At 41.4% G+C, this 25250-nt stretch overlaps 1 protein-coding gene across 13 annotated transcripts in view; it reads left to right on the top strand.

Annotated features, from left to right (window-relative positions):
* UNC80 (unc-80 homolog, NALCN channel complex subunit) overlaps positions 1 to 25250 on the top strand; it is a 122770-nt gene that overhangs the window by 48966 nt on the left and 48554 nt on the right. For 7 of the 13 annotated variants that reach the window (XM_072341474.1, XM_072341476.1, XM_072341475.1 and 4 more), the window contains exons 23-32: positions 3047 to 3259; positions 6552 to 6723; positions 9114 to 9247; positions 11194 to 11359; positions 14846 to 15049; positions 16551 to 16651; positions 18878 to 19072; positions 20824 to 20931; positions 21640 to 21778; positions 25056 to 25237. In XM_072341474.1, coding sequence (XP_072197575.1) covers positions 3047 to 3259; positions 6552 to 6723; positions 9114 to 9247; positions 11194 to 11359; positions 14846 to 15049; positions 16551 to 16651; positions 18878 to 19072; positions 20824 to 20931; positions 21640 to 21778; positions 25056 to 25237 — 1614 coding nt within the window. The remainder of the gene's footprint in view (positions 1 to 3046; positions 3260 to 6551; positions 6724 to 9113; positions 9248 to 11193; positions 11360 to 14845; positions 15050 to 16550; positions 16652 to 18877; positions 19073 to 20823; positions 20932 to 21639; positions 21779 to 25055; positions 25238 to 25250) is intronic. The other 6 variants (XM_072341482.1, XM_072341481.1, XM_072341478.1 and 3 more) reach the window with 3 other exon arrangements.

Below are 25250 nucleotides of genomic sequence, written 5' to 3'. Positions count from 1 at the left end.
ATGTTGCAGACAGTTTCATTGCTGTCCCTAGCTGAAATCCAAACTTGTATCCAAACTGATACTTTTGTAAGGCAAGGAATACAATGTTTTAAGTTTCTGCAGAGGGTTCCAACAAAACGTTGCTGTGTAGCATTGTATAAATAGCTGTTTTGTCTAGCCAAGACAAGTAGCCCAGGCGAAAAGGGTAAGTGTAGTTCTTGGGGATTTGGTTGGTATTGGCGGTAGGTGGACAGTTGGACTGGATGATCTTAGTGGTCTTCACCAGCTTTTATGATTCTGGTTGTTAATGACTCGTGTTGGAAAGAATGAGCTTTCCTTTGACTAGTTTAGCAATGACTGCCACGTAGCACTTTTACACTTTTCCAGTATATCCTCACCACATGTGGGCTACTCTGTTGTAGCATGTATATCTTTTGTCCTACCAGAAATGCTATAATGGCATTGCTTTATGGCAGGACTGTGTTGTGAAAGAATCTATTAAGTAATGAGAGTGCAGAAGCAAAATCAAAGCTGCAAGAACTGCAATACTTGTCAGTATCCCTGACTCTGTGTCACCAGATGTCTTAGGCTGTGTTCTTCCCATGTTTGTGTTTCCAGATGTATTCCATATTAGCGCCCTGTCACCCCAGGTCATTGCTTTTGCTGCTTTAGTACAAATCAGGTTATCTATTGAAGAATAGGAATAGGAATGCTTGAAATTTTGTTAAGTGGTAGAATTGTGTTTGTCAATTTAGACAATAAAAATATATACATCAAAAGGCAAAGTGATGTAGTAGGTCTAATGTTAAAAGTGTACTTGTGACCTGTTTCACAGGCAGAGACCAGCTTGTGAGAGTATTGCTGCTGTGTTAAGTTTTGACAGTGACTGTGGAAACTTGTGTTCTTTTCAGCTATGCATCGCCTGCCTGATTCATTTCTCTCCATTTGTGATGTGTTTCTCTGTGGTGTGAATCCATCCCTGTTCATTCTGTCACATCTTCATCTTTCTCTTGCTGCTGCTTCAGTTTACGCTGAGCCTCAGGTAAGCTGTCACAAGGAGCTTATGCCTCATGATGTTCAGAAAGTCCTCTTTCATGCAAGGGGGCATTCCATTGTTTCTGAATTTGGAACTCCTGTGCTAGTCCATGTTCCTCCTGCCCTTCACTCCCTGTCCTAGATATGCTCCCTTAATTATACTAGTTGAGTGCTTCTGTAACCTTTTGCACATATATCTTTACAAGATTCCTGCGTACTAAGAAATTGTGTTTTTTATGAGTAGTGAACTGAAACAGGTTACCAAAGGTGGGACTTTACTTTCCCAGTGATTACATGTCTCCAAGTCTGGATAAGGTTTTACTGTGTGAGAATTAAAGCAACTACAAGAAGAACTTTTGCTGTCTTCCACATTTCATGTGGACAGTAAGCAATTTGTAATGTGATAGTTGTTAGCCTTGTTTCTGGTTGCTGATCGGTGTCTGATTAAAGATCCCTGCCTTCCTGTACAGAACATTGGGTCACCATTAATGTACTTCCTATTTAAATGAATGACTAAAACATTGCTCTTTTCTTCCATCGTTTGAATGAAATGTAAGCCAAGAGCTTGTATTCTATTCAAATTATAAAAGAGAATAGCAGCCTGCAGCTTTAAGCAGCAACAAGATAAGTCAGGAAGCAATTAATGTGTGTTTTCTTATTAGTATGGACAACATATGATCTCACCCCTCCACACCCCCCCCCTTTTTTTTTTAACAGTTTTCTAAAAGAGGTGACCTGTTTTTTGCATCCTGTTGTAATTTCGTGTTCATTTTCCCATCAGGATTAATTTCTCTAAGTTTATCTGTAGTATGTAATTTCTTAAAGCAGTTCTCAAACTTACGGAGCATTACTTGAAAATTTGCTTTCAACTTTTGATTGAAGCAGTATTGGAAGCCCTATTTAATCATGTTGTATAGACCAACTGCAGGCCATCTTCTAGGATCTCAGGGGCCATTTGTTGTTCATGGACCACAGCTGAAGAACTCACCCTTATAAAGAGATGCTCACCTGTGCAAATCATCTCATTAAGGCTGGCATCATCTCAGTGTGTGGAACACGTGTTTGTGCTCTGTGAAATTCTTGCTAGGGAACCTTCAAAGCCAGATTGTGAAATGTGGATGTTGTTTTATTATTTTATTTTACAACCTGCTGGCCTGGGGTCTTTTGTTTATGGATACTACAGGGAAAGAGGGGTAGATTAAATGGAAACGAAGAGAAGTTATTCACTTTTAGTCATTTTCCACAGGTGTTAAGATGTTATTTTCACAGAGCTATAGGCTGCTGGGGAGGGAGTTGGACCAGTTCAGACAAAGATATGTTCAATATCATGTCTCCCATTAAAGAAAATGTCTCCTCCAAGTTGGGGGTGGAGTGTCACTGTGACAAATATACAAGGTTCTCACTTCAGATCTCAGCTGGTCGATATTAAGTTTCAGTACTAGACTGTATGTACTTAATGAAGCTTTTGCAGTTAGGTGTGAAATGCTGTTGACTTGTACCAGTAGGAGATTTCACTCTGTATATCTGCTTATTTTAAGTGCGAAACAGCGCTTTTCCTAGTTTCAGCAAGCCTCTATTCTTACTTCCACCCCTGAGCTGCACAAACAAAACGTAACATGACAAATGCTAGGATTCACGTGTCCATGCTGCTTACTTTGCAGGCTTACTAGAGGTGAGAAGGAAATACAAGTCACTCCTCCAGTGGAAGTGTCAGATAAACACTTCTGCTTTCTGTGGTTAGATGGTTTTGGGAAGAAACAATTACAGAGAGGAAGTGAAACAGAAGATTGTTTAAAATGTGGTTCCTTTTGCCCCTCTGCTGGTTCAACTAAATGTAACTGCTCAGTGTTGTGGGTCTTTATTTAATTAGCTTGAGGCAGAGATCCTGGTTTCAGGCTTTGATGGAGAGATTGCTCAGACTGTGTGATGCTATGGCAAGCTTATGATCAACTGATAAAAGCACAAAGTCCTCTTAATATTTCGCTTTTTTTAATGTATGTATATTTAAGGTGATTTTTTGCGAACGTTTCAGGAAGCTCCTGTAGTGGCGAGAGCAGCGCTGTTCCTTGAGTGTGCGCGTTTTGTTCATCGCTGCAACCGTGGCAACTGGCCTGAATGGATGAAGGGCCACCATGTGAACATTACTAAGAAAGGCCTGTCCCGTGGACGTTCTCCTATTGTTGGTAACAAGAGGAACCAGAAACTGCAGTGGAATGCAGCGAAGCTCTTCTACCAATGGGGAGACGTAAGAGCTAGTTTTCTCTTCTATTTACGTTTAAAAACCAACCAAAACGTGAAGATAATTTCAACTCCAGTAAAATGGGGACCCACAGGCCTCCTTTCCAAATTGCAGTTCATGGCTTGGCAAGATCATCTGTTTCTCTGGTCATAATTTATGTTGTTAGGCTGTAACAGAGATACTGTCCCTGTCCTTACCATGTTCAGTCAGAAGATCATTTTGGCCCACTCTCCTTAGTCCATCACTTTGCATATGTGAATGCTTAATGAAAAGTATGAGCAGTGATTTCATGTAGCTTCCAAATATTTATTTGTAGCCTAGATGTGACAGTGCGTATTCATAACCTTCAGTGGATTTCTTTGACTTACTTCTTCAGTCTCTTTTTGCACACTTACATTTCTTCAGCAAGGAATTCTGCAGAGCTACTGTATGTCATCTAAAAAGATGGTTTGACTTCTTTAAGTTTCATTTGACCATGATCTCTTAAAGTATGTGAGCAATTGCACTGTCTGACCCTGTCAAGAAGCCCATACCTGCTGAAGAACTGTTGCTTATTTTAAGATATTCCACATGTTTAAAAATAAGTGAGTAACCAAGGATAATAAATGCAGGTAATACATGTTAAGAATTCAGTTCTCTTTAGGTAGAGTGCTGTGGGATTGCATGTGATTGCTTTAATGTAAGGCTGGAGAATAGCGTAAAAAATGTGATAGATTATTGCTCTCTGCAGATACAAGCAGACTTTCTTCCTCAACTGACTGAAACATGGAAGGGAAAAAAATTGAGAGATGTGGAGTTTATTTAGCAATGTACAGGTTGCTGAGATGGGCAACTATTTGCATCAGCTTGCAAACCACAATATAATAACACCTTATTCTTTTTGTGTAGCAGAGTCTGCCTATTTCATTGTTGCTGGATTTCACAGGAACTGCTAAGTAGTAAGGAAGAGCCATAAATGCTACCTGTTTGTGACTGCTTATTTGTTTCTGCTTTGCTTCAGCTGAGGGAGGAAAATTACATAGTGCTTGCATGAGCATCAGTCTGACTTCCAGAAGAATCAGAAATCCTCCTGAATATTTTTCTCTGAAACCATCCCTAAACCAGGGAAGCCAAATGGCAAGTGCTAGTTAGAACTTCAAGGTTAAAACCTCTTCCTCTCTATCAAAGGGATGTCATAGGATAAAATTTTACTTTCTTGTCTGTTCTCTTTACCTATATGCAACAAGGAAAATAAATAAAAAATAATAATAAAGTATCTTAGCAGGAAAGTAAACCTCTTGCAGACACATCCTTATCTGTAGCTTTGCTGACAGCACCGCAAGGGCTGCTTACATACTGATAAGGATGCTGACAAAGTAGCAACAAATAAACAGTCAATGCTCTTGTAGAGAACGTAACAGTATTCAGTGGGTGTCTGTTGGCCTGTCTTTCTTATATATGTAGGTCACTCCAAAAGTCACTCCTATTTATTTCAATGGAAGCTACAACAGATAGGAGGAGCACAAAAATATTATTTGATAGATCAAATTTGCAGCTACAAAACTCCATTTTTCAATATAGTCACCACCATTAGCTCTGCATTTTGGCCAGTGGTAAACAAGAACCTGCATGTTGTGCTTGTAAAAAATCTGCACTAGCAGAGGTGATCCTCTTGTTTCACAGCTGCTGTGATGACATCATTGCTAGGAAAATGTCGCCCATGCAGTCTGCTTTTCATTGGCTGGGACTCAGAAGACTCCACATCCAGACTGTACAATCGGTGTGGTATGACAGTGCAGCTGAGATTGGCACTGTACTCCACGGTCTTCAATCTGCTATGGGGCCTGGAGTTATCATGTTACAAGAGAAAGGTTGTCTTCTTCTCTGGTCTGACTCTGGAAGTTGGAGCCTTCGTCATAGTCAGCATTGAAATATGGTGGTCATAGCTGATGATTTGTCTGAGTTCTAGAAAACTTGGAAGGATTACTCTTTCTATCCCAAATGACAGGGCATGTCACTTTATCTGCTGAGGGCTGCATCTTGATCTTTTTCATTGAGGGCAAAGTCATGTGTTTTTGCTCCATGGATTGCCATTTTGACTCTGGCTCATAGTAAGGACACTGCATCTTGCTACCTGTTATGATGCGTTCCAGGAGATCGGTACCTTGAGCTTCATATTTGTTCAATATATCCTGACAAACCTGCATATGGTGTTCTTTGTTTCTTTTTGAGAATCTGTGGGACCCACCTGGTGCAGACTGCAGTATTCTGACATTACTAACATCATTTCCAACTTATTGAAACTGACATTGAGCTTTGTACACAGATCCCTGGTCATAATCTGATTTTGTGGTGTGACGACTGTGCATGGCTGTCTAGAACATAAGCTCATCTTTCACATCTTTGTCACCATTGCTTAAACATACCACCTACCACCTCACTCTGTTAATATCCACTTTTTGGTCTCCATAAATGTTCAGCAAACATCAATGAATGTCCATAGGTGCACTTTTTTCCACATGGAGAAATTCAGTGACATGCCTTTGCTTTGATGGGCACTTTCATGCTGGATGCCTTTGTATCGGCCTGCCCCTCTGCTGCCATCTATTGCACAGCAAGAAAATCATTATATTAGGTTTTTGTTGGGAAGGTTCAGCCTCTGCTGCCATACCACCAACATCCGCTTCTGATGTCAGGGCCAACAGAATTACTTAGGAGGCATTACCTTCAGGGCAGCCCTTGTAGATCACCTATACGCAATTCTAGCCTTTATGTACATATTACCTATTTGTTCAAAAGCACATTGAGAAGTCACTCTTAAAGATGAAAGCGGACTTTCCCACAAGCATGCAAGTCTTGTGGAAGAAAGGGGTATTTTTATTGGATCCCTGAGTGACAGGATAGTTGCTTGAACTGAAGACGTACATTTTCAGTGAAAATCTCATTAAAAAATCTGGTACAGTTATAGGGGAGAGGAGAACAGAGAGGGAGAATAGTGAAAGAAATTCATACAGGTTGGTGACCTACTTTCTTTTTGCCTGTTCTGTGCCGTTTATGCTCTTATTATTTAACCTGATCTGCAAAACAAAAATTCCTCCTGAAATGTAGTGGTTTCTGGAGTTTGGTTGAAAAGATCATGGGGAAACAAATAATGCTTTTCGTAGCGATTACTCTCTTATCCTTCCTTTTTGTACTTTACTGCATTTTGCAGAGAGTAAACGTGAAGCCGGTACGTTCTCTTCTGGTTGGAACATCTTCACAGGCTGCAGGGTTGGGCTGAAATTCTCACCTTCTTATGCTTTCCTTTCCCTCTCTGCAGGCAATTGGTGTCCGCCTCAATGAGCTGTGCCATGCCGAGAGTGAGAGCCCTGCCAACCTGCTGGGCCTCATTTATGACGAGGAGACCAAGAGGCGCCTGAGAAAGGAGGATGAGGAAGAAGACTTTTTAGATGACAGTAAGGAGACTCCCTTTACTACAAGAACCCCCGCTTGTAAGAACCTCTGCTTTAGGAGCACTTAATTTTTCTTCTCTTTTCATCTCCTTGCCACTCAGCTGTATTTCCCAGTCCCTCACCTCCGCCTTAGTTTCCTTCCCTGTTCTTTCTGTGCCTTGATGTACAACATTACAGGTGGATAGCAGTACTGAGAAACTTTGAAGAAAAAGGAGGGGGTGAAACAGGTAGTGAGTTGCAATTCCTAAATACTGGCAACAGCAATTATATGCAGAATAATATATTTATTGAGTCTTGCTGTCACCTCAGTGCCAAAAATGGTTCGGATTCCCATTCTTTCCAGTTATTTCTACCAAAATATTTTTGTAAGACTAGCTGCTTTTCTGTTTCTTAATCTTGAAGAATGAACTCCTTGCCTGGTGTGTGTTGGCATAGCTCTGCCAAAGGCTTTTAAATCTTGGCTTTGCTATATATTTGCCTGATCCTTCAGCAGAAACTAGCACAGTGGTATAAAAAGCATCATTAAAAACCTGTGTAACACCAACTAAGATACACACATTGTATGTGTGTGTTGGTATATGTGTGTACATAAGGGTGAGAGGGTGATGATAAGTCACTGATTCTGGAAGTCTGGATAGATATGCAAATTATAGCAGCCCATGAATCAAAAGAAGTTTGGTCAGAATAGATACTGTCATAGGTGTAGGTGAAGGTGATGACAAACAGTATGTCTTCTCCAGACACCATTTGTATGTATGTCTGTGCTGTAACGTGCTACTTCTTGTTTACATGTACTGTTGTTTACCATTGGATGTAATGTGTTAGCACTGTTTATGTATCTTCTGGTTTCTTCTGTGGTCCTAGGTTTGTTCTTATCATTACATGGAGGTCAGCGTTGGGATTAAGGGGAGGAGGTGGAAATGGCATTTGTGGGAAGTGCTAGCAAGATGGGTATTAACACTGAGCTTAGACCTTCACACGTGCCACAGTGTGGTGTGACAGCACTAGCAGCAACAGGAGTGTGGGTGGCTGTTCTGGATGTTTTATTGGCTACTGAGGAGGTATATCTAAAGCAGGAGAGTGTACTTGATTTTTTTCCTCTCCCATAACATTGAATGACTTTTAAAAGGTGAGGAACATTCCTGTAATGAACAGACAGAACAGGCTTTCTTGTTCCTGTTTAGCAATTGATTCTAGGCACTCACCAGGGGGACATGGAACTGCTTTATCAAGGCAGCACAAGGCAAGCAAACAGAGAACACGCTGTTGTCTAGAAAGCCACATAAAAGCGCAAGTACTTGCCTGAAAGCCATGTTATAGATAGAAGATATCCAGTCAGCTTTCTTGTTGAAGACAGATGTTTCCAGCAGCTGCCTAGTGCACAAAGGAATTGGGCTGAGGAGTATGAAGTATGCTGATGGATTTTCCATCACCCCGTACAGTTCAACTCTCTTTAATAGTTCAGGTTATTTTAGTCCTTGTGAAGTCTGTCTTCACTACACATAGCACGTACAGAGGAATTAACAAGATTCATAGAACTGTTCTGGTTTTATCTGGTACTGGCAGTGCCTTCTTGTTTGGTTTGGACCGTTTCTTTGCAAAAAGTTGTTAGATTATACATCAGGGTAAAAACTGCTCTAAAATTTCCCGAGACGGAACTATGAGGTAACGCTAAAAAATGGTTGCATTTAATTGTTATCACAACTAGTTTAAGTACTTTTCATAATCCTAACTAGCATTTTTAAGATGAAGCATTGAAGCTGTTTCTCACTTTTTAAGCTTAGATTGCTTACAAAGTGCAGGACTTATGAAGCTGATAGTCTATACTGAGTTGAAGCAAAACTTCAAGTATTTGGGTCATCCCTTTTCCCTTCTTTTGTTATAGGTTAAGCATTTGAATGTATAACCTGAATATGCCGTTTGATTATTCTTTCTTCAGTTATCTTTGAATGGCATTTGGCTCCTGTGCACACACACAAATAAAGAAGCCTGATTTCAGAGGAGATGGCCTTTTTCAGTTACCAGGGCAGTACTTCATAACAGGCACAGTCCTTTTTTCTGGCTAATCGTAATTCCATGTATATATTGAGAAGTTTTCCTATGTTTACAGAACTTGCATCTGAATGCAAAACCGTAAAGAGACAGAAGGATATCTATTTCTTCACTTGTACCAACACCTATGTCAGTTTAGCAGATAGCTCACTATACGTTGTTATATGTCGCAGAACACTATACCGCATTGATACTTTGCCATGTGCCAGTAAATACATGAACTGATATTTGTATTATTATGCTCCTTTTAGTGTAGGAAGAGATTTTCCTCTTTTAGTGCAACTCGTATTGTGCACCATACATAAAAACGTCCATCACGTTTTGGTTCAACATTTTGTATCGTCTCCTTGCTCACAACAGAAATATTTTTTTCCTAGGCACTGTGAATCCTACCAAATGTTGTTGTCCTTTTGCGCTGAAAATGGCAGCCTGTCAGCTTCTCCTGGAGATCACCACTTTCCTTCGAGAGACCTTTCCATACATGCCTAGGCCACGTCCTGAGCCTCTTGTGGTAAGTGGGCAATAAAAATGGGAGAGGGAGCTGTGCCATCAGAGTCATGCTCTGTGCCCTTCTGAGGAGAGGCTGGCTGGGATAACTCAAACGAGAGTCTGATGCAGAGGGAAAGGAGCCGTTTTCTGTTAGGAAGATGTGCATGGCACATCAAATGAGCTGATAAAAAGATAAGACTGGTGAAGCAAAATGTGTATTGCAAGTCCAAGAAAGTTTCAAGATAGAAAGCAGCAGATGGATTGAGAAACTGTTTGGAGGACCTGAGAGTGCAACAGATGACAGTTCAAGTGCCACATAGCTGATTAGGAGAGTCAGCTGACCCTCAACAGGGCAGTTAGGAGAAAGGGGAGAAGATGATTTGCAGAGCATTTGCAGAAGCTCAGAGCTTTGTCACGGTTGCATTTTTTCTGTTGTCTTACCAATAGAATTGAGGGAATTGAGGAAAGAAAGGAACAGAGACAAAGAATGAAGGAGACTTCCCTGAGACTGAGAGACAAAGACAAATATTGGCATGAGTAATAAGCTAAGCATCTGATAAGGTGACAGCTAATTTTTTGAATGGCAGAACCTCATAATTTCTAGCAGTTCATTCTTATGTGGATTTTCTTATGTCATTTAATGCAGTTTAACATTACCTTACCTCCAGCCTTTTGTTTCACAAAATGTACAGGCTTTCTTCTCAGCTGTCTTCTGTCAAGCTATATTGGAAGTGGCCAGCAAATTCAGATGTGATAAACATAGAATGACAGATAAGCCGCATGATCTTTTTAAGCTTAATTTCCTCAGGAAATCAGACTAAATTTTTTGAAGAAAGAATGAGAAGTCAGATTTCCAAGAGAGCACAAAGAGTTTAGCCCTACTATTGTGCTTTTTGTTAATGAATGACTAGGATCAAATTTTGGTGATGACAGTCGTCCCTGAAAGGGTGATGTTGCAGCATTGTTGTAGTTAGGATTTGAGGCTGGTTTCAAAGGCTGTAGTTGACCTATGAAGAAGTGGCTCAGCCCCCAGGTATGTAAGAATGGCAGTAATAAAAAGGGGAAAGAAATTCAGCGTGAGACTTCCTAACCTCCTTGTTGATATTTTACTGAGTGAGAAATGACTTCATCCAAAAGTAGGGTAATACCAGGATTTTGAATTCATCTCGGCAGTGTAGCTGTCTTAAAGCTAGGAATATGTTGGATAATGAGAATCAGTAGAAAGTGGTACTTTTGTGTGGTGCAGTGAGATGAAGTCTTTCATTCTGCCTTTGAATTTTGTTGGGGGCTGCAGTTTCCAGTGTATGCGCGTTGATAAACAGCAGCGAGTAGTGTGTTTAAAGTACCCTCAAGGGGTACCTTTATGTGTTTAAACACACCCTAGGAATATGTCTGTATTGCTGCTGTGGCTCAGGTTCAGATTTGTTCAGGATAAAAGCTGGTGATCTCTTGCCTTTATTACATATCCTAAACTGTTTGTGTTGGATACTTTTTAAGCTGTCAGCATGAAAATTTTCAGTGCCAAATAACACTAGAGACCATTGCTTTATCTATATATTGTATCCCAGGTTTTGTTGTTCAACAAAGTCAGAATATTTTCCTTATTCTAGTCAACTGTTAGCTTTTCCATGCAGACACATAGCTGAATGCTGATGGTTTGGGGCCTACTGTTGGCGTGCAATGGACTAATATCAGCTAATACACTTCAACCACACTCAGTCTAGAATGTCTTTTTTCCCCCAGACCAGCTCTTAGAGTAATAGACTTTGTCATGTTCCAGGTAGTCCCCAAGAACTTCTGTACAAGTTCGTATAGAAATTCCAGTAAGAGACCTCTTGAGTGTGTGTAATTTTATCTGGAAATAAGTAGCCATCTGAACTATTCTTCCTTAAGTTTCTATGATTGTAGTGGAAAAAGGTGGTGATTCAAACCGGTTGAAAATCTGCATGGTCTGTGTGCTGCCAACAGGATCTGGAGAGCTGTCGGCTACGTCTGGACCCTGAGATGGACCGGCACAGGTATGAAAGAAAGATCAGCTTTGCTGGGGTTCTGGATGAAAATGAAGATTCAAAGGATTCCCTGCACAGCAGCAGCCACACCCTCAAATCTGAGGCTGGCTTCGAGGAGAAAAAAGGTTTGTTGGCACAACAAGGCTTGTGTATTCTTCAGGCTTGTGAAGTGGCGCTTGGTTTTATGTTTTCATTTGCATAGACTGTGTAAAAAAGCAGGAGGCCGTGGAGTCACGTGGCTCTGAATCATTTCTAAGATGCTTTTTGCCTTCAGGTTTCAATATATTGAATGTGAGAAGCAAAGATCTTAAATTCTATAAAGCACTGCTATGACTGAAACCAATTGGAAGCATTGTGAGATTTCTAGAAAGGAGAAAGTTTTATTTGAAATTATATCTCAGTGCAATGCTGTTAGAAGCATCACTGTTTGATCCGCTTCATAAATAAAGATCAAAGGTGGTTTTAGTTGTTTCTTATTTTGATTACTTTTTTATTTATTTATTTATTTTGTGAAAACCTGAGATAGGAGGGAAGATTGGGATCTTACTGTGAAAATCTGTACTGGTTTGCAAGTCATGGCATCTCATGGAATTAGTGGGTGGTCACTTGATCTCTTGAGTTCTTTGCTACCACATGAAAACACACATCTATGTGGCTTTTGATGGCTAGCAGATTAATGTTACCAACATACTGTATACTGTACAAGCAAACCTCGAGCTCACTGTGTTTGCTGAGAAAAGCAGATTGTTTCCGTTTTTAAGCCATCTCATGCAAAACTCACGTACTATGTAATGGTACAAGTGTTGCAATACAATATACAGTCATTATTTCTATTTGCAATTAGAAACTAAACTGCCAGTCAATCACCTGTAAGTGATTTTCCCTCAGATGCATTTCCTGGAAGAACTATTTAATCCTGTCTTATAAAGGCCATATAAAGGCACAGATGTTTGAATGATGATTTTGATAATGGTTTCAAAAGGATAAATGTTTTATGTTAAGTTGAAAAGGATGGAGTCTGTGGCTGGTTATCCTCTAGCATCTGTACTGTGTATTCATGATTCAGAGGCACTTCCATTCACTTCAGAGGGCTTTGGACAAAGTCTTTGTTGTCTTCAGCTGTGACCTTGCCTTAATTACTGTAGAAATTATTAGCAACATTTCTAAGATTCACATGGTGTACAATTGCCTCCAGATTTGTGTTTCACATAGGATAGTTTCTTCTGTGAACACAGCTAGGGACTTCTTTCTAAGAAAGGTCAGGTGAGTTAAGTTGATGCTCAGCCTAGTCTTTTGTACCTCTGACATAATGGCAGCCCAGAGATGCACACTGACCTATGGTCTATTTCACAATCTAACTCAGTGGGATATCTAACTATTTAGATGAGGAAATGTTTTGGGTTTTATTTTTAAGATAGCTATGTAATTCCAAGAAGCCTCTTTTCATCCTCTCAGGCAGCAGTCCCATAAATGAGAGAATGTCTACAAGCTTGTGGTGCTGGTGGACAATTCTCATGGTCGTTCTACAACTGTCCCATTTTCCTTAGAGTACTGGGGTGTGTCTCCATGTGTTACTATGCTGCAGGCATACTGTAGAATTGAATCATGTTTGAAAGGATGATATTAACTTTCTGAATTCTTGGCTTTGTTTAAATTATTTTTCCAGCAGCTTTAGATATTGATTTTTTTTTTCCCCCCATTTTCCCTTTTCTGTAATGTGACCTGTAGTTTTCCTTTACTAAAGCTCCTTCTTAACTACGTTTTGGGGATGAGAAATGTGATAGTAGTAAGAAGGCTGACTCCTAAATGTATGCTAGCAAGAAATGAATTTGAAGTCTCTGGAATCTAAATAAATGCAAGATAATGTTTTAGTTAAAAATTACAATAATTATGTTCTTTTTCCTGGCCATAGCATATACTTCTGGGGATCTACCTGGGCCACAAAAGATGCAGAGGCATCTCTTGTAGTCTGCACTTTCTAGATAAGGAATTGATGTTGTGTGACTATAACTAAATTTTCCTTGCCTGCAGAGGCAGGTCTCTTTATCTCTACCTATCTGGCGAGTACTAATCTGCTTCCTTTCACTTACTATGGAGTGTTAAAAACTTTGTTCTCATTGCTCACCCCAGGCATGACTTGTCAGCTTATCCAAAAGCTCCGGGTTTACTGTCTAGAATCTGCTCCAGGTATGTCTGAAATGTAGACTCTAAATCTAGGTAGATGCAGGCTCTTATTGTACCATGCATTCTGTTTGGGTGCTAGCATGGTATTCTGCAAAATTGGGTTACGAGAGCTAAAATAGTTTGCTGTTTGTGTGAACTGAGCAGCTGTATAGAGATAGATCTGAGCTTGCTATGAAACTCAGCATGATCACTTGGAGGGAGATTCTCTGGTCACTCAACAGTGATTTACCCAGCTGATTCATGACAACTGAATAGTAGCTCTCAGAACCTATCCTGTCGTTGGCCAGGGTGTTAGTCGCTGGAAATGGAGTGGCAGTTGGGTTCTGGAGGAATTAGGAACATTCTCAGCAGGAAAGGTATGTCTGTTTTACTTCTCGAAGCCAAAATACAATTAATTTGAAATATTTTCTTACCCATGGTGTCAAAAAAAACTGTGTCCTGTTCATTCTCAACAAGACTCCAAAAAGGTGATCAATCACACATGGCCCTGCCTGATTAGATCTGCAGTAAAATGACTGAGTGTTGCAACATTTGGACTGACATACTGCCATGTACTGCCTTTGAACTAAGAGGAGAACGAAAGCGCAAACGGTTGGTGCTTTGAACATTGAATCATTTCATGTCTTGCTCATCAAAAATGCAGAGTGTTAATGGATGTTGTTAATGCCTGAAAGCTGCTGATTTGTCTGAAGGAGAGGATCTACGTGCTCCTGTTTCCTCTAAAGCATTCTAATGATGAAGAGTAACATGCAGAGACACGGATTTATGCAAATCTTACTTCAAAGAAGTCGTGTGTGCTAACCTCACGAAGCAGACTGCCCTTCTGCAATCACGTGTACTGTATGCTTAGTTGATTCTGCCGCAGATTTCAGTGTGTTTTACAGAACCCAGGCCCACAAGAAAATAGGTTTTTCCAAGGTGCCTTATTCATGCTTGGGATTCGGCCATCTATCCCTAGCAAGAAGTGATTCTGCACTAATGGAGACCCCAGGGGCTGGCAAAGAAAACTGCAGTTTACATCCATTGGACAGATTCTGTTTCCTGACAGGAATTGATTCAAAGTGGTGTGAATCGTAGTTTTTCCTTGTCCACTTTTTGGGTTTTTGTTAGAGCAGCTGACTCTACTTGCTGGTGGTTGAAGAAGGGCTAATTCCAAATACAGACAAGGCCTGAGGTGACGTACCAGGTCTACAGGAAAAGAGGTGCAGAACACATTTCCTTAAACCTTTACTGCCTGACTGACAGAGCTGCATTGGCGGTGGCTTTGGAGGGAGCCTCTGGCCCCATATTTCTTAGTAGAAGGAAAGACGCTGCAATATAAGCTGGCAGCAAAAGGTTGGGAGGGAGGGGAGGGCCAGTATATATTGATTTTCTAAAATGGGGAAATATTAAGGGGAAAAAAGTCCTCTTTTATTCTTTTAATACAGTTCCCAGCAGGAGGATCAGGATAGGAGGCTCCCGCTTGCTCCAGATTAAAGGAACCCGCAGTTTCCGGGTGAAGAAGGGGGGTTCCCTTTCCAGCATTCGCCGGGCCGGCAGCCTAAAGAGCACCAAGTTATCACGGCAGGACTCAGAGTCTGAGAATGAGGATCTACAGCTGTCCCACAGCAGGGACACTGTCACTGATATAGGTAACTTAGATGAGTGGGTGGAAAGGGAGGGGATGAGTAGGCAGGACCTAAACTCTTTATGTGATTGCAGCAGAGCTAGAGACAACAAGAGACCCCCATCCCGACAGGCTAGGAGAAAGACTAGAGTCCTCTTCGTGGACTGTCAGAAGTAGGGCCTGGGAAGAATATGGTTCAAATCCTGCCGCCAAGGGCCTGGCTGCAGCATCAGCTCCATTCAGAGCTCCGTGTTACAGCATGAACTCTTGGAATGCTGGTGTGTCTGCCAGCTGAATGCATGCTGCCTTTAGGGGAGCACACGCACATGTGTATATGTGCATACACACACCCCTAGATCATATGATATAAAGAATAAGATCATATGCATATATGATATTTTATTGTCTATGTTAGCAGATTATATATATACATATGTACAAACATGCGCTTCATATTTATGTAGTACATGATATCATAAGCATGCCATTTGGCATGTAGTATATATATATGTACCTACATATAGAACATAACATATGCCTGCTACATACTATATTTCTACATATTGGCATATACATACATTTTTACAGTTGCCTTCCTTAGTCTTCAAAAATATTAATCTCAGTGTATGTATGTTATGGAAATCAAATATGCATCCTGTCAGAAGAAATCTCCTTCACAGTTGAACTTAAGGGTCTCTCTCTGATAGAGCTGTTAACCAAAAGCTAAGGTTTTGATCCATTTAGTGTGGAAACAATCTCCCAAGCTTAATAGTCATTTTTATGTAGATACGAGGGTGTTTTATTAGGTAAACATGGGGAGTAGCATTGCCTGTTCTGTAGTCTTTGGAAAGTGAGCATTTGCTTAAAGAGGAGAAAGAAAGAATTAGCTAGAGTTCATCTCCAGTCATCCTGTAACAGTACTATTAGTATTGTAGGAAACCAAAAGGTAGTGAAATGGCTGCAGGAAACATAGGGATCAGTGCTGTTCCTGCGTAAGTCTCTTCTCTGCCTGAATTCTTTAGAACTAGTGTGCTAGAATCAGGATTTTTTTCCCCTTTCATCCCCGTAATGTTAGCAGTTTCCATGGGCATTTAGCAGTTACTTGGCCCACTGGTTCTTCCAGTTGGATGCCACTCCTGGTTGGATTTTTACTTATGTTTTTAATCACAGAGCCCAGTCAATGCAGATCACGAAACCAACCGTTCATAGCATCTGAATGGTGCAAATAATTTTCTCTTGATGTTTTTTAGTTTCCTCCTCCCTTTGCACTAAAGAAAATATGTTGGGAGGGAGCAGTGTATGCTACTGACAAAGATGGCCTGTGAGACAAGTCTGAATTGTAATTGTCAAACCAGCATGGTACCAAGATTGGGGAGGGGTGTCCAAATGCAGTTTTTCAGTGTGGCATATTCAGTGTACGGTGGTCTGTTTCCACAAGGCTTGCCTGGCTTACAAGTGCTGTCCCTAGGCTTTAAGCATGTAGGAAGCAATAAAAACAACCACCTTTGGATATTTTTCTTTTGAAGAAGGGAGCCCTTGGAGCGCAAGCGAACCTAGCATTGAGCCAGAGGTGCTGAGCAGCACAGGCACGGAGGAGAACTATCATCGGAACATGTCATGGCTGCATGTAAGTATGGATCACTGACCACACGCTCAAGGATGGCGTTGTTGGTGGGAAACCTTTTGAGCTGCCAATAACCAGATCCCAGTCTCTGCTTTTTTGGTGTAGTATCTCAAGTGTAAATAAGCAGCAACCCTTGGAAATTGGTTGTTTGTCTTTTCTAAAACAGACTAAAACCAGAATGTTTTTGTCTTGCTCCTTCTGTCCATTTTACATAGTTAGTTTGTAAAGGAAAAAGGAGTATTTCTCACTAGATGTTCAGGGAAGCCATGCCACTTCAGCTTAAAAATCCATTAGCTATTATCACCAGCTTGAATAGGAATGGATAGTAACAGTATGGTCTATAGCATGACCTGTGCTACCGAAAAAAGGTATTTCAGTATTTTAGAAGCTACTTGAGCTGGAGATTCTGTTGTGACCACTCTTAAATAGACACAAAAAACTTTTCCTTGGGGAGTTTGTGCAGTCCCTTTTTTGGTTCAACTTACATATTTTTGTATCCATGAAATCTAACAGCGGTGAGCGTAATTATCTACCTTGTGGGGAAAAAAAGTCTTACTTTTGTAATACTTAATATTCCAGTGGGTGAGTTCTGTCATCACATCTAACCCCACAAGGCCTTGAGTAGTTTTGGCTGTCCGTCACACTGTAATGTGGGCAAGCCTATGCAGTTCAGTCTTCTGGTATTTTGAGATTGTACACTTCTGTTGCCCCACGACACTCTCTGATGGTGCAGTACAGTCCACATTCTCAACAAGGAAGCTGGATTGACTCTAGCACACATAGATTATTTGTGAGAACTGATACCTCTCAGAAGTTCCTTTTAATTTCTGGGTTGGCTTTGGGAAAAACAGCTGCCAAAGAGTGAGTTGCTTTGCTCCTCTTTCCTCCAGGTGTTTTACACAGCCTGCCCTTAGCTGCTGGAATATGGACAAGAATAGACTTAATCCAGTGCTGTGATTTCAGAAGCAGTTCTTGATAGCTGTATTTTTTTGGAAGAGGGTAGTAGAGCAGGGAAGCTGAATGCCATGTTTTCCAAGCTAGTACCTCAGTCCCTGGATTGCCTTACTTCTCTGTCAATTCTCTGTTGCTGGTAGTGGTTACATGTCAACTGGAAGTTCCACTGTACTAAGCTGAGAATGTAGACGTGGAGGTTTGTACTGAGAGATGAATTACTAGGGGATGAAGTCATCTCTCTACTAGCAGCTTCGGATAAAACACGATGCTTATACTCAGTGTTGGAGGATACATGGACTATTAAATACATAGCATGAAATGAAGGGAACTTGAGCTATTTATCTCACTTGGTTTCATTATCCTGCTCAGGAGAAAAGACGATTTGAAAAATCACCTGTTGAAGTTAATGCCATACAAATACCAGCATCACATGAGAACTTTGTCATTTTTACCTGTTGGAAAGAAGGCATGGGTGGGTGACTGCAGTAAAACAAAAGCCTGCTTTACTTGGCAGCCGGGCAAACCACTCAAAAGGATCACTAGTTCTAGTTTATTCTCTTCATGCACCAACATTTGCTCTATGGCAGCCCTATATGCCATGTCCTCACTGTGTGTCATTGTGCTGCAACTACAAGTTACAGTGTACCCAGGGCTCAGTAAAGGCTATGTAGTGCTGATCAGATTTAGCATTCACACAGCATTAGTGACTTGAGTTATCCCTGATTGACCACAAAATATTGTAATTCCATAACAAGTAAGCATAGACAGCAATCTCAAATGATTGGTCCTAGATTGGTCTTAAATTAAGCTTCTGACTTTTGAAAAGCCGAAGTATTTGAGAGTGGAGTGATGTGGCTACCTTAACTGAAAGAGCAGTCAGACTGCAGCTACAGAGCTATTGCAATAGGACAGGTTGGTGATTGAGTAGTTAACAATTTCCAGTCTAAGTCTTCATCTCAGACTGGTGATAGAATAGCTTTTCTGTGAACGGAGAGTACAGTTTTACTCAACCATCATCTTGCCACCAGCTAAACAGATGCATCTACAGCAGCTCTCTTTGTCTGCTTTGTTAATGACAGTGTTTATTTAGCTGTGCTTAGCCAGTTCATAAACTACTTGCAGGTATGGAGTTCAGCATGGATAGGCTTACTTTTTCAAAAAGCTGTGTTGAGCTTGTGGTCTCGCCAGCGAGGCTGTGAGTATCAGCTTGCCGTCCCCATGGCTGGCATATGCTATGCAGCATGTCTCTAACTATCCAATTTTATTCCTTTCAAGGTTATGATCCTCTTATGCAATCAGCAAAGTTTCATATGTACTCACATTGACTACTGTCACCCACACTGCTACCTCCACCATAGCCGGTCCTGTGCTCGCCTCGTCCGTGCCATCAAACTCTTGTATGGAGACACAGTGGACTCCCTTAGAGAAAACACATTGAACAGTGTGGCAAGGGGCAAAAAGCAAAAAGAAGTGAGTAAATGGAAAATCTATCATGTTTCTATGTTTTCTGTTTCGTTTTGTTCTCTGGGCAAGGCATAAGTATCTTCAAGGACTGCATAACTTATTCAAACTCTCTTCTTTCATGAGAAAAGGAACACAGCGCATTCCTAAACATAGTCCTTCTGCAATCAGTTACAAAGTCAATTAGGATTATGGAAGGAACGTAAACTGTATTGTTCAGGAATAATTTTGGTTGCTGATAAGGATGTTAAAATGCCTATAACCTGACCTTAAATGTAGTGTTCTTTTATGAGATCAGTTCATCAGCCCCTGGAGTCTCATTCCTATTTTCCTGTTCCTTCTTGTCTGTTAATAAGAATCATTCTTGGAATTCTGGTAAAACCTTGCATGATTTCTTTTACGTTTGAGATTTCAGCTCTTTTCAAGTAATTATATGCATTGGTCTTTAATATTACAGTCTCTTTAGTGAGTTGCTTTCAACGATCATTTCCGCAAGACAGTCAAAAAAGATTATGCCTTTTTAGGCATTTGAGCAGTGCCTTTAAGTTCAGTGGAAATATATTTGTTCCTTTAGCAAAATATCCACAGACCTGCCATATGAATAAAGTAAATATCTGGTAAATACCAATATAGCCTTTACTGCAAAAGACAGACAATTGTTCTGAATGTTTGTAATGGCAGAGGTCATCCTGCTAGTTAGCAGTAACAGTGAAGGCAAAAGTGGTCATGAAACTCATCAAGATTTTAGTTGGGCAAAGAGGCTGTCATCTGCATAAGTGGAAATGAAAGACTGTGAGAACAATTTTGAATGCTTCTTTATCAGCCAGTTGATTGTTTGTTTCCTGTCAAGTTAGAAGGGTATTTTTATGGAACAAAGCACAGGGCAGGTTAAATGAGGTAATGAATCTGCTTTCCTGGAAAGAATAATTCCCATATGTTTCCTCTGGCGTAGAGAAACAGTGGATAAATTAGATATTAAGAAAGAGAGGCAGCCATTTCCTCCACAGAAGGCAGGAGTAAGATGAGCAGCTGGCAGTGTTCATGAAAGGTAGCAAAAGAACACTGTGCAATGCTGTGTATTGTTTTATCTCCGACTGCAAAGCAGTATGACACAAATTCAATCATGGGCCTTGTGAGCCCCCTGAAAAATGAGAGATCCTGTTTTAATCAGCAGGCTACCAGCTTGAGGAGAAAATCTGTGGAAACAGCATTCTGGGAAAGTCCTTGGTATTGTGAACAATGAGCGTGAACAACAGGCCTTGTCATTATCATTGGCATTGGCAGGCTGCTAGAGACAACAGTCAGGCAGGCATGAGCTCAAATCTTAAAGTGAATTGTCACATGCTTTCTGCAGAAGATAAATGTAGCCAAGGGATGAATATGTGTTGTACACAGCAAGCATTTCAGTTGGGAATTTTGGGGAAAGCTGTGTTTTTTGTACCACTTCTGTGCTTAAAACACTTTTCACCTAAAATACACGAGTGTCACCTATGAAGATTACACAAGGAACATTGACAGTCCTCATTTGGCTTACAGCCTTCCTCAAGCTTTTATCAAGAAACACTATGTTAAAAAGAGAAGAAAATGGGATGTCATCTCACTGATAGCGTGTTGCTAGCACAGGAAAGGGCTTGGTGCTGCACCTCCGGTACTGGGCAGCTTCTAGTGTATGGAAATTCTTCTTCTATGTGATCTCCCTTTCCAGACTTCAGGAAATCAAAATGAGAACACTTTCTTCTTTTTTCTTTTTTCTTTTTCAGTGCTCAGACAAATCATGCCTCAGAACTCCCTCTCTAAAGAAGAGAGTGATTGATATCAACTTGGAAGGAAAGAAGGACTCTGGAATGTTAAAATACATTAGGCACCAGGTACTGACTAGGCCAGGCCATACACTGATTGGGGAGTTGGCTACACAGATGTTGGGTCAGGCTGCAACAAGAAATAAAATGTGTATGGATATTCATGAAACTGTTGTTCTTGAGTATGGATTAGTTCAGCCCTGCTGTAATTCTACATTTAAGCTTCTTAGGGGAACCCCTGGCATAGTACTCTTTAAAGATGTAGGTCCATTAAATGTTAATCAACATCTGTGGCTTCCCGTAGGGATAAATGCATCAAGACTGGGGACACAAAACATAGAATAGAAGAAAAACCTCGAATACAATGAGATGCTATCTGTCTGCATACAGGAAGTTTCCTTTGTTTCTTCTTGTTCAGTGTTCTTGAAGGAGCATTGAGCAATTCTTAGTTGTGTATGAATATTTCATGGATTTACATCACTGTTTGTGCACCATCTTGGAAGAGTTTTCCTTTCCTCTTGTCCTATTTACCCATGTCCTGTGACCTAAGTGATTAGCAGCAGACTCAGAACTAGCTTGCAACAGTGCTGGTTTAGTGTAGGTTGAGAGCAATGTTCTTCTGTGGAACTTTATCTGAAATGACCGAAACTAGAAGCTGTCAGCCAGAAGTGCTGTCCAAAACTAGGGTAATTTTACAAAATGTTGCAGTGTGCACTGAAGGCAGATGGCACAGCTCAGCTGTAAGTCATGACACTTTCCTTTTAAATATTTTTACAGGTTATGAGCCTCTCCCCTGCACCTTTGTCACTGCTAATCAAGGCAGCTCCTGTCCTCACTGAGGAAATGTATGGGGACATCCATCCTGCGGCATGGGAGCTCCTGCTCAGTGTGGATGAGCACATGGCTGGAGCAGCAGGTAAGGGAGCAGTGTAGCTAGACAGACAGCTGAACCCACAGCAGGTTGCAAAGCCTCACAAGACAGCTCTCTGGCTGAGAAGGTCTGAATAACGTCATGGGTTTCTTGAGGGCTGTTGAGTTTTCACAGACCCTCCTGTGCTTTTGTGCTCCATACAAAGGAGGTGGTCAGAAGGACCAGGAAGACAGTCTGGCCCTGTTGATGGCCAACAAGCAGAGAAAAGCAGAACTGGTAATTTGTGTTTAACAGGGTTCCTATGCTGAGGAAATACAGCAATGTAATCAATCCAGAGTTTGCTGTAGTATTTGGTATATTGCCTTCATTTTTCTTTCATTAAGCTGTTTCTTTTTTGACTAGAGAGCAGACTATGTCCACTCTTTTACAAGGGTAGAAAATGGCAGGTCAAGGGGAATTGGTTTTAAGTTGAAGGAGGAAAGATTTAGTTTGGATATCAAGGGGAAGTTCATCACAGGGAGGGTGGTGATGCTGCCCATAGAGGCTGTGGATGCCCTGTCCCCAGGGGTGTACAAGGTCAGGTTGGATGGGGCCCTGGGCAGCCTGGTTTAGTATTGAATGTGGAGGTTGGCAGCCCTGTGTGCAGCATGGGGGGTTGGAGCTTGGTGATCCTTAAGGTCCCTTCCTTACAACCTTCTGTGATTCAAGGTTAACCCGCCACAGTTCTTTCCAGTGTCTCAGGTGTGTACCAAGCTTCTCTCACAATCCTCAACAAGGGGAGAAACTAAGAGGGGAAAAATGAGGGTCAAATTAAGGACAGAGAGAGATCACTAAGCTGTCACAAGCAAACAGACTTAACTTGGGTAAAATTAATTTACTTCATTGCTAATTAATAGCATACTAGAACAGTGAGTACCAGGAAGATGCTAAAACCAGCTTCTCTATCTCCACCTTCCTTCCAAGCTCGACTTAACTCATGAATTTTCTTCATTTTCCTACTCCCTAAGCAGTGCAGGGAGAAGAGGAATGAAGCTGTGCTAAGTTCAAAATCCTTTGCTGCTCCTTCCTTCTCACCCTTTTCCCGTATTTCTGCAATGGGTCCCTCCTGTGGCATATAGTCTTTCACGAACTATTCCAGCATGGACCTTTCCCAGTCTGCAGTTCAGGGTCTGCTCCAGAGTGGGTCAGTACCATAGGCTGCATTCTTTTAGGAATGCACTGCTCCAGCTCAGTTCCCCCATGGGCTGCAGTTCCTGCCAGAATACTGTCTCCAGCATGGGCTCCTCAACACAGGATGCTGCTTTTGTGTGGGCTCCCCATGGGCTGCAGTTTCTTTTAGCAAGTATCCATCTGATGTGATGTGGGTTCCTCTATGAGCTGCAATGTGTATATCTGCTTTAATGTGGTACACCATGGACTGCAGGAGGATAGCATGTCCCACTATGTTCTTCTCCATGGGCTGCAGGGAGTCTTCTCCAGTACCTGGAGCATCTTCTCCCTTCCTTCTTCACTGACCTTGGTGTCTGCAGACTTGTTCTTCTCACTCATCTCTCTTGCAGCTGCTACACAGGATTTTTACCCTTTCTTAAACACGTAAGCACAGAGGTATAAACAGCTCACTGGTTCAGCTTTGGTCAGCAGCTGTAGCCCCATCTTTGAACCATCTAAAAATGGCTTTGTCCAGCATAGGAGCGGCCCCTGATCTTTCTTCTAATAGAGGCCACCTTGTAGCTCCCATGCTACAGAAGCCTCACTATGAAAACCAAATGCACCAAATGTGCAAACAGGAAGACAGCAGTAAAATAAAGAAAAGAAGCAAGATGCCTGAGGCTGCACTTCTTTTCCCCATTTCATACTGTTTTCTAGTAAAATAGTACAACTGTTTTTAATTTATCAAAGTTGTACTAAGACTCCTATTTCTGAGGAGTGCTACCTGCCTGCCCCTCCAGTGCAGCCTGTTAGATACATCTTCCTCTTCTTCCCCTCCCTCAAGGGAGGATTGAAATCCACTTGAGAGACTGTAGTAGCTGTTTAGTATTGAGTGATTTCAGCCCTGGCATGATTTATGTTCAATCAAGGTCAAATGTGAACGCTCCCAATGTTGCTATCCACAAACTGGACAAAAGGAAATCCTGTGTTCATGTACAACAGCACCATCTACTGACTCCTTTTCAGGCTGAAACTCTTTATTTTGGAAACCTCTCAGTGTGAGCATGCATCTTCAAATTAGTCCTGCTAAGACACGATATAGATGCAGGTAAAACACCAAAGAGTAGAAAAGTTCTCTCTGCTGGTGAAACAGGAGGGGCTACACACATTTGAAGCAGGATGTGGTAGCAAAACCGGAAGCGTCGTGCAAGGTAGTACGTAAGCACTCAAAGGTTAGCCTTGTTTTTTTGCATGCGTTCAGATTGCCTTCCATCAGCACAGCTCCCATGTCTGTCACCATCTAAGTAAGTGTTGAGGTGAACAAGACGGTAACTGTGCTTTTTCTACTATGGAAGAATTACTCCATAATCTAGAGAATTTAACTCCATTGATCTTTGGTCAGCTACTGGTCTAAGAAGCTGTGAGTACCTCACCCACCAGCCACCTACAGCCACCTACCAGCCACCTGCTCTCTTGCTTCCTGCTCGGTGCCCCTTGGATATGCACCTAAATTAATTGACCTCCACAGGGCTGGAGGTCTTCTGTCTGTTTATATTCAGATATGCTCCAATTAACCCTGTGTGGGCCACCTCAACTTCTATTCTGATCTCTTCCATTGACTTGCTCTTTGTCTGTCAATACGTAGCAATGCTGTTTTTTCCTGGAGGTGGATTGTAATCATAGCAGTTAAGCAAGAAAGAACCTTTTTGGTTTGTTTGTTTCTATCCCCTGAAAATTGAGGTATGGTCTTCTACTGTGCCGCTTGATCCTGCTCTGTGGGAAAGGCTGAGCTGTTAAACCTGCCTTTACTAATCATCACAGGAAGCAGTCAGGGGGGAAACTTTAGAAAGCCAAGCTGAGTTAGTCATGTTGCTTCAAGGAATGCTTCTTATTTTATATCAGTTGTGTCTGAGCATTAGTAAGAAGGGAAGAGCTGTATTTTGTTTAACAAGTAGGCTTCTTACAAGCATAACGCTGTGTGTCTCCAAAAGATAGAATCATAGACACTTTTGTTTCATGGTGCAGCACAAGTTTTGCTAAGCTTAGTGGACTGCTGATCACATTTTTTGAATCAGGGTTTCTTTCTGACTGGGGTTTGTGCAGCTGCAGTTTTTTCCTGCCAAGTAAACACATTAGTGAGGGAAACAGATGATCAGATGTTCTCTCGCTGCAGCTGCCATGTTCCTGCTATGTGCTGTTAAAGTGCCAGAGGCTGTTTCTGACATGCTGATGTCCGAATTTCATCACCCGGAGACAGTGCAAAGACTGAACGCCATTCTCAAATTTCACACGCTCTGGAGATTTCGGTATCAAGTCTGGCCTAGGATGGAAGAAGGAGCTCAACAGATCTTTAAGGTAGATAGAACAC

This window comes from Excalfactoria chinensis, chromosome 7 (assembly GCF_039878825.1).
Source record: "Excalfactoria chinensis isolate bCotChi1 chromosome 7, bCotChi1.hap2, whole genome shotgun sequence".
Classification (NCBI taxonomy): Eukaryota; Metazoa; Chordata; class Aves; order Galliformes; family Phasianidae; genus Excalfactoria; species Excalfactoria chinensis.
The sequence above is the reverse complement of the archived record's forward strand: the minus strand, read 5'-3'. Positions and strand labels throughout refer to the sequence as shown.